General features: G+C 37.7%; 2 protein-coding genes across 4 annotated transcripts; one reads left to right on the top strand and one right to left on the bottom strand.

Moving 5' to 3' along the window:
- Positions 1 to 1,258: 1,258 nt before the first annotated feature.
- On the bottom strand, positions 1,259 to 7,965 carry snz (sorting nexin snazarus). 3 transcript variants are annotated; one of them, XM_017635745.1, is made up of 13 exons: positions 6,531 to 7,965; positions 6,102 to 6,198; positions 5,905 to 6,039; positions 5,491 to 5,667; positions 4,988 to 5,160; positions 4,667 to 4,915; positions 4,438 to 4,583; positions 3,642 to 4,370; positions 3,386 to 3,562; positions 3,170 to 3,307; positions 2,697 to 3,094; positions 2,280 to 2,562; positions 1,259 to 2,165 (listed from the first exon to the last, which is right to left on the bottom strand). In XM_017635745.1, exons 1-13 carry the CDS (start codon positions 6,811 to 6,813, stop codon positions 1,872 to 1,874), a joined length of 3,279 nt encoding a protein of 1,092 aa, XP_017491234.1. In that variant the 5' UTR covers positions 6,814 to 7,965; the 3' UTR covers positions 1,259 to 1,871. The 3 variants fall into 3 exon arrangements, with proteins under 3 accessions (XP_017491234.1, XP_017491233.1, XP_017491236.1); XM_017635744.1 differs by having other exon boundaries at positions 4,438 to 4,595; positions 6,531 to 7,964; XM_017635747.1 differs by lacking the exon at positions 5,491 to 5,667 and having other exon boundaries at positions 4,438 to 4,595.
- A 368-nt stretch (positions 7,966 to 8,333) lies between these two features.
- LOC108379400 (anaphase-promoting complex subunit 1-like) lies at positions 8,334 to 11,772 on the top strand (the record flags this gene model as incomplete). The annotated part of the gene is given in 12 exon segments (XM_017635743.1): positions 8,334 to 8,638; positions 8,700 to 9,102; positions 9,159 to 9,347; positions 9,404 to 9,862; positions 9,917 to 10,040; positions 10,229 to 10,384; positions 10,441 to 10,636; positions 10,690 to 10,828; positions 10,830 to 11,224; positions 11,288 to 11,437; positions 11,493 to 11,603; positions 11,665 to 11,772. Coding segments are annotated over 12 exon segments (2,454 nt in total), but the record flags the coding sequence as incomplete, so codon positions are not given.
- Between the last annotated feature and the right edge of the window lie 4 nt (positions 11,773 to 11,776).

Raw genomic sequence — 11,776 nt, forward strand, 5'->3', positions numbered from 1 at the left:
CCAAAAATATTAAACACCCTTCCTTCTTTTTCTCTTAATTACAGATCAAACTGACCACCATCTACCCTTACATGGTAGATACAGGTCTCTGCAAGCGCCCGCATTACCGCTTCCCTGCGCTATTCAAGCTTGTTAAGCCCACAGATGCGGCAGCTAGCATCATTAAAGCACAACGTACCAGCCTCGAGCATGCGAGTATTCCACGTGAATATTTATATATAGACAAAATCGGACGTCTGTTGCCACGAAATGCAATGCGGCTGCTCAACGATTTCGTCGACGCAGGCGTGGATTCGGATAAATGAGAGAGCAAGACAGAGGGCGAGCTACAGAAAGGAGCATTAAAACAAAGTATGGAGGGCAATTAAATCGATATGCCGCATTTGTATGCCAATTGCTTTGTTTTTTTTTTTTTTGTACGAAAATACCAAATACATACATACATACATATTAATAAACTTTTATAATTAGTGTTATATACATATGTAAATTTTGTTCGACACTCAAGTGCTGCGAAATAATTTGTTAATTAAACACAGTTTTGGTAAAAGTTTACATACATTTTATGCTTTTATTCCCTATTTACATAGAATGTGACATTGTGGGTTGCATGTTTTACACATATACATATATGCACCATTTATACATACGTATTATTTATTGTAGGCTTTTGAACATGTAGATGTGTACAGATACCTATATACTATACAGTATATATTTTGATAAAAATAAATAAAAACAGCCATATGTAGATACATACAAATATTTCACATTTATTGTTTTATGTAGTTTATGTGTTTGTGGCATATTGCAAAAATAACAATAAGAAACGAAATGAGCTTATTGAACATTTATGTTGTTTATTGCAACTACATACATACTTAATTGTTACATTTTAGGGATGTATGTATGTGTATTTATTCAGTTTTCCTAGATGATTTCGTGTTGATTTCTCTTGAGAAGGTGGCTACATTCAATAACTGGCTTTCATACATACACATATATAAATATCTCAAAAACTGCCTTAATGCTTGTAGTTGTGTGTTTATTTGAGTGTAAAATACATTTCCTGAAATCACATTTTATTCATGCAATTTTTTATATAGTCACTTACATACATACATATATAACTATTAATAACACTATTTCATATACCTATGTAAATGTCCTTTTGCTAGATTTTGTTATAATTTGTGGATAACTACTTGTTGTATTTGCAAAATTTATACCGATTTAATTTTACTAGATACATATAACCTTATACATTGCGTTATATTAACATTATTTTTATTAAATTTTGCAAACATTGATATACTACATATAAATATCTTTGGAATGTCATTGTTTTGTTCGTATATTTTTTAAAGCATTTTCCAATTGAAAATCAAAAGATTCTTAACTAATACTGGTTAGTAGTTGTATAAAAAATTTGTTATGTTAGTTTGTATGCAATTGTACATAGTTAGATATAAAGGCATACTTAATGAAAAATAAAAGAAAAAATTTAAAGGTTAAAAATCAAAATAAAACTTAATTAATACAAATCATATCTTTGCAAAGAACTTTATCATATTTCACAGAAATTGTATTACGCAAACTTTTAACATAATAATATTCGCTCTTAACTAATACTAAATAGCACACACAAACATATTCATAAATTGTAATGAATTTAGCGCAGTTAGCACAAAACGTTTCGAAAAATCACATCTTCTTAACATTACCAACTAAATTTCCGAAGGCGTTGGTCGTTACCTGTCATTCAGACAATACATATGCATGTGTAATGCCCGCTGGGGTAACAATTTACGGTTGTAAAAGATTTCTTACTACTCTCTTACTAAATTTCTAGCTGGTCAACAGCAATCTAACTATTTACCATTATTGCTTGCAAAATGATGCTGTTGAAATTTTAATGGCTGCAGCTTTTCATTTGATTGTTGTTGGTGTGCTGTTTGCTGATTGTTGTTATGACTGCTACAACTTGCTGCCGTAGCAGCTGCTGTCGTTGTAGTTGTTGTGACCAGCGATGTGACGGCATGATTGGGATTTGGTGTAGTGCCGGTTGCGGTTGCGGACGAGTGCTGGGCTGAAGATTTCACACCAGGCAACTTTAACTGCCGTATTTCAGGGAAAAATTCAGTCATAAGAATTTCAAGCAGCTCCTGCGAAGAGGAAAATATATTTAAAATGATTCAATGAAGTTTGTTCTTATTGGTATTCAGTTTCTTTCAGCGTGTTTTCTTAGAAACTCAACTACGAAAGTTTTTATCACGTACATAGAATAATTGCTTATTGTACGTGGGATTCTGCATGGCTTCGAAAACCTTTAGCACACCGTGTTTAGCAGTTTGTGCGCCCACTAAATTGCACAGCACCTCAGGTATATTGTCCATCAACAAATCCTTTGCAGCATTGCGTGTCATATCTTTAATATCCTCGGAACGCACGGGATATGAGGAAGCCAGAACACCGCCGGGCCAAAAGGATTTTAAAATGGCTGAGAAGTAGTAGTGTAACATCGATTCCTCAAACAAATACGCCACCGATTCCCGAATTTGCCTGCGAAAAAGGGATTTTTAATATTTATGGAACAAATTTTTTTTCGTTTATTTTATTTTCGTTATTTTATGTAATTTAGTTTATTTTCGTTATTTTATTTAAACTTTTACTTTATTTCTCTACACTCGCCATACCTGTTTATTGTTCTGCCATAGCTGATTTGAACAAATGAGATCAAGCTTTTACGCAGCCATTTGAAGAGACCACCCATATCGAAAATTTCGCCTAGCAAAGCATACAGCGGCTCTGCTATCGAATCTTTGCTATCCAAATCGGCCAACAGTTTTGAGTCTACAGCCGGATCACCTTCCAAATAAGTGGAAATGTCCTCATCTTCTCGATGTAAGCCCCAAAAGGGATCATTAGCTTTACTCATGTCACCGGCTTTCGCAGCGTCGCTTTTGAATAAGGTGGATAGTGAGAATTTGGATTTTTTCGGCGAAGGTAATGTCTGTTTTAGGTGATCCGAACTGGGACTAAGAAAGCTGTAAATAGCCTCACTGCCATTCAGGTGATCATCTTCTAGTATGAACTGTTAATTCATAGCAATTTTTTATTTTTGTAAAAAAACAATCTAATTTTTAAAATACTTTGCTGTAGCACTTACATTCAAAAATTTCTGTATTTGTCCTTTAGCTTTTTCGAGTGCATTTCGATCATTTTTCAAAAAGAAAAACTTAAAGTTTGTTGGCAAATCGAGTGATTTTATATTTGAGTTTACGTGTCGCAATTTGCGTTGCAGCTCCTACAAAGTGACATAAAAAACAGGTATAATTTTGAATACATAAACCAAAAATAGGGGGTTTCATTCCCAGCCACTTACATGCACTTGATTTAGAGAGCGCATTACCACCCAACCGCTTGATATAGCACCGGGTCGCGCATATAGCCCACCGGGTTTATCTGTACCGCTGCTGTTGTTAGCTGCACGCGGCACATTGATATCCTCGTCCACATGCACCAGTATCATGAATTGTAGTGACTCTTTTTCATCAGAAATCTACATACGAATAATTTTTTTATTCACAGGTAAAAGCAAAATATTGAATACTAAAAATTTTATCTAGACACCCACACACCTCTACACTCTGCAGCGTCGCCTTCCACTTGCCTAAGTGCTCCGTCCACGCATCGGTGCGCTTGAGATGTGTCTCCGTTTGTCGCTTTTCATTTTTCAACCACTCCATTTCCTTCTCCAAAATCTGCAAAACTTTAGATTCAGGCTTCACCGAACATTTTAACGCATCCAATGCCTGACTCTTCTTATCTATACGCTCCTGTAGCTGTTCGAGCTTACGACGCGCATACGATGTATGCGCCGCTACATCTAATGTTGCATTAGCACCGTCAGCGCCCTCCAACGCTGTGTTTGACTCATCCGAAGAAGCATCGCTGCCATTGATTGTACGTAGCAATAAGGTGGGATCTTTGAAATCATCAGAATTAAGCGCCTCACGCAGTTGCCGATACTGTTCACTCAGCACAAATGAGGCATAATACTTTTCTTCTAGTGTTTTTAAGATATTCTTCTGTATGTCGTAGAATATATCGGGTCCTGTATCACCCAACAGAAATGTTTCTATAAGTTTGCGTTCATGTTTGTCGATTTGTATCTCCGGCTTTGGCACACGTATGTAAGTGTAAAAGATTTCGGTACCCAACTGATGCCATGAAGATTTGTGCGAATGCTTTAATTCTTCAACAGCTAAATAGAAGCCGACTAGGGCGCTGGCTTTAAGGGGTTCCAAAAAAATGGTCAAGTAACGGCGACCAATAGCGGTGCTCAGAACTTCAATTAGCGTTAAGTCCTAGATAAGCGAAGAAAGCAAAATTTGTTAGTACATTCTTGCCAACAAAATTTGTACGTCAATTTACCGCATCACTGGTATAATTTCCGTTCCAACCATACTTGGCTAAATTCTTTTCGCACTGCCCTTTTGCAAATGTCAGCTGTTGTACATAGCGTTTCAGACGCACTGCAGCATTCATTTCGGATTTTGACAGGCTGTGATCGTCCGTGTCTGGATCAAGACCTATATTAATGTTAATTTCATTGTACAAGTTTCACCCCCCCAGCTCAACTCAGCATATCTTATCCACCCACCTTTGGCACGTTGCAAATTCTGCATTGTTGTCGCATGCATCAAGTCATTCACTATGCTCTTGCGTATCAGCGACAGCTCTTCCAAATTGCCAGCATTGTTTATGACTTTCAGAAAATCTTCGAAGCTGGCTGCATACTCGTAGCTGCGTTTACTAATGGCAGCTGCTGCCAGACGTGTCTCTATATTTTGCACAATTTTCTGATTAATGTAGTCCGGTGAGGTGAGCATCTTGATCAATGGAAAGAATACTGAAGAAGAGGTATGAATTATTAACAAAATTTGCTAGTTCTTTGGTTTTAAGTAATTAAGTATATACAAACTTTTATAAGATAGTATTTCGCTGAGCAGCACTTTAAGCGGTGGTAGTGAGTAGCCACGTGGCAGTAAAAGAATTATCATAATTTCGCTAAGACGACGCAAGAACTTCAATTCAATTTCCTCGTCCACTAGATAAGAATTGGTGGAGAACACAATTGGATTGCCGGTTTCAGCGCTGGTACAGAAGGAAGAAAATTTGTTTTACTTTTAAGTTTCCTTACAGCCAACTTATGATAGATAACAATAATGGAATGAAATGCATGTATTTTCCGAGTTAGTTTCGAAGTAAATGTATTTTTAAAAATATTGAATAATTACATAAAATTTTTAAACATTATACTCAGTTCACTGTCCGCAATTCTTATCATAAAAGAAACATTAAGTGCATTTTAAGAGGTATAATGTCAACGATGTGATTTAACAACATGTTCTGTGATATCACGACATGATCACAAGATGTTTTCATGCAAACGTTGTAAATAATTTTTTTTCTAGTTAAACTTACGCTCTTGCTTCAGCTATTCGAATCTTCTCTAAATGCACTGTTACACGATTCACCATATCAACAGCTATGATCTTAGCTGCATCGATTTTCACACCTCTGTCGTGTAGCTTTTGTATGGCATTCCAAAGGTCCTCACGCACAATATCATTCATCAATTTCGGTTGGGTAACCACATGACTAAAGTGATACGTTGATGGGTTCACGATAAATATTTGAAATTGTGTAAATTGTGTCAGATGAAAGAATAAACAAAAGCGATAAGAAAGTTTATATTATAAATTTTATCCATCGGTGATTCACCGTAAATTTAAATGTTTACATTACAACATTTGGGGAGATGATTCATAAAAACATGCCAAAATTTGAGGTTTCCCCAATATTATTAGCAATACCGGTAATTAGTTCTGTACCTACCCCAGCCAATGGGTCATAAAGTCTCTCAGTACATATTCAATTATCTGCTGCAGCTGCAAGTCAACTGTTTTGCCAAAAATAAGTGGTAAATTTGATGCATTCTTAATGGGATTGGGCAGATCGAAAATACTGCTTCTGTAAAATGAAAGAATTAAATGCAATACCTAGAATAATAAATTCAGTTATGTATATCTTACTTGGTTGCATTGTGCAGAATATGTGTTGATTCACGTTTAGGTGGCGGCGCCTCTGTGCTATTGAAGATGTAGTGCACATACACAGTGCTTGCGACAGCTGAAAATTGAAAAATAATTTTAATACATATGTACATACATACATTCCATGATACATGTATCATGCATGCATACATATGTGCATGTATTTATATAAATAAGATAATTGCGTTAGCAACGCTTAGCTGACGGCGCCCCTCCTTTTTAATTTGCAGCTCTACAATTTAAGTACAAATGTATGTGGCCTACAGAAGGACGTTAATGAGCGGTCTCCGACTGATAAGAAAACGAATTTCTTATCAAAATCAATGCAAAAGCAAATAAACATACGCATATCGCATAAACTAGTGCGGCGTTACATCCCAGCGTTTGTTGCAAACGCAATAAACTCACCTGCCAATAGCAGAAAAAACGAATAGACGACAAATATGAAGAAAAAGAAAAATGCCGGGTAGTACCAAGCGATGGCCAAGAGCGTCAGAAGTGCAGCGGAGGTGATTACTTTCCAATTGAGTTGCAATAGGCGTATTGCGCGCGTAGCTAGAAGGAATGCACTGCGTGTTGTTAAATTTCCGCTGGTTATTATGTGCCATGATGACGGCGCCGTCAACAGCGTAGCTGTCGCTGAGGGCGCAGGCAGCGGATCGATGGGAAACAACGGCCGATCAAGGGTCATTTTGTGGCAGCCTAGCAGCTAACGTGTTGCGATGTGCCACAGAGGTTAGGTGGTTAGCCGTTTGTCTTGTGCGGTAGTAATCGGTTGTTTTAAAATACTTTACTATTTAATATTTGATAACGTTGATTACACGCAATGTACAAACGACCTTGTTTTATGGCTTGTTGTTGTCAATTGTGCATGACGGCAGGTGCTGTGTCCCACGTTTGTCTTATACATATGTTCGCCTGCCGCTTATCCAACATAGGTTCTTGTATTGCGAGGATTATACATGTTTTTTGTTTGGGCATTGTTTGACCTCTTTTCCAGCGAACGCTTTTAGATTTAAGAACTTCGTCAGTAATAGTTTGCAAACTGTAAACCCAATAGTGGGCAACAAGTTGAAGTAATTGACATCAGTGTACAGCGAGCGAACGATTTGTGGGCGTCGACACTGACAGCAGCTGCTGATGATTGTAACAGCCCTACAGCTACAGACTTTTACTTCAGCTTTACATATGCGTGCCTATATATGTAAGAATTTATAGTACATGTTATTTCTACGAAATAAATCTTGGAATATCCTATGGAACCAAGAGCATCCACTTTATTAAACTTTTAGTTTTGCGTATCTTAGCATTTACTTCCGCTTCCGACTACTTTGTCTTTGCGATTGTTACGTATTGCGCACTAGTCCATTGTTTTTACATTTTGCGTTGCACTTAGATAACAAACCAAGAATGGATGAATCAATTATCAGCAGCCCCAGCTATTCTCACTTGAATTCAACAACTCTTCGGCATAAGCGCACTCCTCTTTTTGTGGAAACTCGCCCGATGACTGTTTCACGGATTTTTGTCACTGCTTCAAATCAGCCAGTCCACTCCAATAGAATTTCTGATTCCGAAAGCAGGCTGAAAATTTTTACAATAATTTAAGAAAGCTGTAGAAGGCAAAAGTATAAAAATGCGAAAAGGTACCCGATGATGAAACGTCAGATAAGCGAATCAGTGGTAAAAGCGTAGAGCCCGTGTTTTTGTAAACATTTCCTTTGCAATCAAATTCGTAAATTTTGGCGCGAATTTTTTCACACAACAAAAATTTGCTTCAGATGGCGCTGCTGATTTTAATAGGGAAGAGAACGTACGTTCTCTGGTTATGAAGTTTTAAAGCGCAGTTAGTCCAGACTTAAATTTAAATTAAATTAGCATGTTCTAAAAAAAAATGCCCAATGATTACTTAATATGTCAACTTAAGCAAAATGCAGAAATATTTGTTCGTATTTGTTTTTCGAAAATTCCCCCTTTTGGCACTCCATAGCCCCGTAAATATAAGTTTGCACCAAAAAAATTTTATCAGCAAGAAAGGCGGACTACGCCCACTTTCTAATTTTTTTCTAACTTAACGAGCCGTATTTTGCACTTATGCCTTGTCGTTAATCCTTTTTCGCTCCTGACATTTCGCCACCTATACTGCCAAGTCAAAATAGGTTAATTTACGCCTTTGTATGCATGTTAAATTGCGTAAATTAAAATACCGTAAACAATAAAGCAAATTTCGCATAAGTGCACTCCACATTCCCATGCAACGTACACGGGTTAATTTGCAAAAATACAAATGGAACAGAGCTACAAAAATTGTTTAGCAAATCCGATCCGCTTTTGCCGGGAGAATAGAAAAAAGCAACCAATAATTTTTAGAAACAATAATTTCGCGGTATTTTCAATCGGATTCACCGTAGTAAAGCCAAAAAAACGTCTAAAATTTATTTACAACATTTTAAACTGCAAATTTTGCAAATCTGGATGAAACTAGCGAAGTTATGATTGCCGCCTCTGAACCTTTGGTAAGTGGCCCACAATCGTCCAAAAATCTCTATTGGCAAGTAACCACCTTTCTGCCTGCAGGAGTTCATTCCTCGGGGTCGTCAGGCGGTTGAGGAGCATCCAGGTCCCACTGATGTAAAACAGCACAACCACTTGCCTACCGAGCATGTGCTGCTACAACGCATGCAAAATGTAAACATTTCCGCTTCAGATGAGCATAACGAATTCTGGTGTGTACGAGAAATTTTCGAGGACTTAAACGATAAAACCGGAGTGCATACCAATCAGTGTAATCAACAAAAAGATGGGCAAAAAAATAGAACTGACCATGAAAAGTCGAATGACAATAGTAGCAGTGGAAGCGCCGAATATTTATTGCAGCAACAGCGCGCAGCCTATGCAGACGTTGATTACATGTGCGAGTACTTGGTCAATTCCGAAGAGGAACTATACGTAAAAAAGCATACAGCAGTGTGGACAAAAGGTGATTTTGATTGTAAGGTAAACTCATTTTTAACATTCAAAACGTCTTTCTTTCAGGCCTGCTTGACGATAATAGTATAATGCCACGCTTGTGCTTCACTTGCGAGTCACCAATCAAATTTGCGTTTTTCTGCAACAAGTCCTTTGTAACTAGCAGCCGAAATAGGCGAACCAACAATAATAATAGCAGTAACATAAAGTTGGATACAGAAGAGGATGAAGACTATAGTGCTATTTGCTTGATTGGTGAGAAAACATTAAACGAACTACAAATAAGTTATTAAATTTATTTAATTGTTTAGATCAAACAGCACTCCGCATCTACTGCAGCAATGGCGAGGACTTCCTTTGCAATCTCGAGTTTCCTGTATCGCATGTGTGGCCCACATCGTATGGTATTCTATTGGAGAAAGTAGCCTCAAGCGCTGTTATCCAAAATCATGCCATTTCAATGCCACGCCTATTCTCGCTCGCGCATCCGTTAGATGAAATTTGTCCAGTTCTCTGCAAATCAGCTACAAATGTTGTTGGTTATCTTGTAGAGTCCGATTATAGCATAATATTCACTTCGGAGAATTCAGAGCTGGTACTACTGTATGACAACAAAATTGGAAAACAATTTATTTCACGACTTCGGAAGGCAACTGAGGAGGAAATACAGTATGTGAGTGCGCAAAATGAAACTGCGCTCACTGGCATTGTCGGCGGACTGCCACATAATTCTATAAATCGGGGTGCTGCTGGAGGTATTGGCGGTCCAGGCAAGTTTTGTGCAGCAAAAGTGAGTCCCTCTATTTAATTTTTATGGTTTTCAGCTACGTCAAAACACAGTACAGCACATTTAGGACGTTCCAGCTTAGGAAATCCTAACTATTCGGCGCATATTGGCAAGTTTTTGTCTAGTGCTCACTCATTGAGCGGAGTATTCGGAAGTTTAAAGTTAGTATGACAGACATAATTAGTAATTTTAAGAAATTTTATTTAAATATATTTTAAATTAATACTAAAAGCTTTTTTACATAATTTTTACCCTAACGGCCTATAATACATATGAATAAGTAGTCAATAAGTTATATATGTACATCAATTTTAAAATAGTTTCCTTAATTCCTAATTATTTTTTTAAGTCGGACTGCTCCGCCTTTGAATCATCTACAATCATCAATCGGTCAACACTCAATATCTATGCAAGACATACGAAAAGTGGGTCAGGCTCAACCTTCAAAACCCATAGTGCCGGAATTATGTTTGGAGCATATGTGGACTGAAACCACATATGGCAAGTGCGTCTAAGTATTCATTTCTTTACGAATTCATATTACTTACGCTTTCCATCTAGTACGAACCGCGAATTCGGTGAAATCTCTAGTCGTGCTTTCATACACACTGACCTAGTGGCCCAAACTTACCTCTGCTACTTGCTACCATTTTCGTGCAAACTGCAACTCGTCCGGCTAAGCAATTATGGCACAAAGGATTTGCAAATATCCCATAAATGTTTATCCATTCCAGCCAAGGATGCGGTTTCTTTAGAGGTACTTTCTATACTGCTTAAAAATTCAAAAATTTTGAAATTCCACAATCTTAGCGCCTACGCATGATTGCCGTTTTGGATCCCTCTGGCAGTTTGATATTATATACGGGTGCAGTGCTTGTCGCTAAAGTACATGTAGCTGCAGCTATGGGCAGCACCAGCGTATGTTCTGGCGCAGGTAATGTGACGCCCACNTGAACAGGAGTGGCATATTTTTCGTAATCTACTAACTGATTTAATGGGCTGTGGTGCGGCTACACATGAGGCCACCACCAACGTGTCGGCCTCTTTCAATGCAGAAGAACCGAAAAAGCGGCGCAAAAATGATGAAATCACTGAAGGTACCAATGAGGATTGGGAATTCATGCTGGCTGTGCTCAATGAAGATGGCGCTGGTAGTAGCGGCGGTGTGAGCGCCAACATGAAGATGGAAACGGAGCAAATAGCGACTGCGGCTGTGGCGAGCAATGTCGATACAAGCGCTTGTTTATTCAACACTATACCAGCCATCTTCTATGGTTTCCACTTGCTTTATGAAGATTTTAAGTTGGACGAAACGATGCATGATTGCCTGCCGTATTTGGCAAAGGTTAGCGTTGTGTGCAAAATTTTATAAAATATAAACTTTCATGTTTTTGTTATATTCTTGTAGTTTTTACATCAATTTGCACTCGATATGCAACTGACAATGTATGTATTTCATTATACGTTGGATTTTCCACACTTAGTGCACTCTATGGCGAAATTGTGTCAGCTTACCGAAGAACATGCGGCTCTAATGACTCATAAGGAGCTACTACAGGTACCTGCGCCAAGCGTTTACAAGCAGGTGGAACATATTTTAAAAGANACTACAGGTACCTGCGCCAAGCGTTTACAAGCAGGTGGAACATATTTTAAAAGACAAAGACACCCTACAGTATACCTTTGTAGACGGGCTCAACGATATGAGCCGAAATGTGCTACAGGTAGACAAAAATGATAATAGAAAATTTTCTCAACTTAATATTGCTTTATATATATATAAAGGTGGTTTCTCTAATAATGCACGGCAAGAAGAAAATTAAAGAATGGATCAAACCTTTAGAATTCGTTGACTCAGTCCAAACGTATTATCCTAAGCGCCCTAAGCGTTTTATAT

This window comes from Rhagoletis zephyria, unplaced genomic scaffold (assembly GCF_001687245.7).
Source record: "Rhagoletis zephyria isolate East Lansing unplaced genomic scaffold, Rhagoletis_zephyria_1.1 Rzeph_scaffold_16284, whole genome shotgun sequence".
NCBI classification, from domain to species: domain Eukaryota; kingdom Metazoa; phylum Arthropoda; class Insecta; order Diptera; family Tephritidae; genus Rhagoletis; species Rhagoletis zephyria.

Excerpts from the sequence above, each read along its gene's own strand:
- snz (XM_017635744.1), bottom strand. The coding sequence starts at position 6,813 with ATGACCCTTGATCGGCCGTTGTTTCCCATCGATCCGCTGCCTGCGCCC. Across the intron at positions 4,916-4,987 it reads CGAAATACTATCTTATAAAA|TATTCTTTCCATTGATCAAG; the intron begins GTTTGTATATAC and ends CCTCTTCTTCAG. Across the intron at positions 3,095-3,169 it reads AAATACAGAAATTTTTGAAT|TTCATACTAGAAGATGATCA; the intron begins GTAAGTGCTACA and ends ATGAATTAACAG.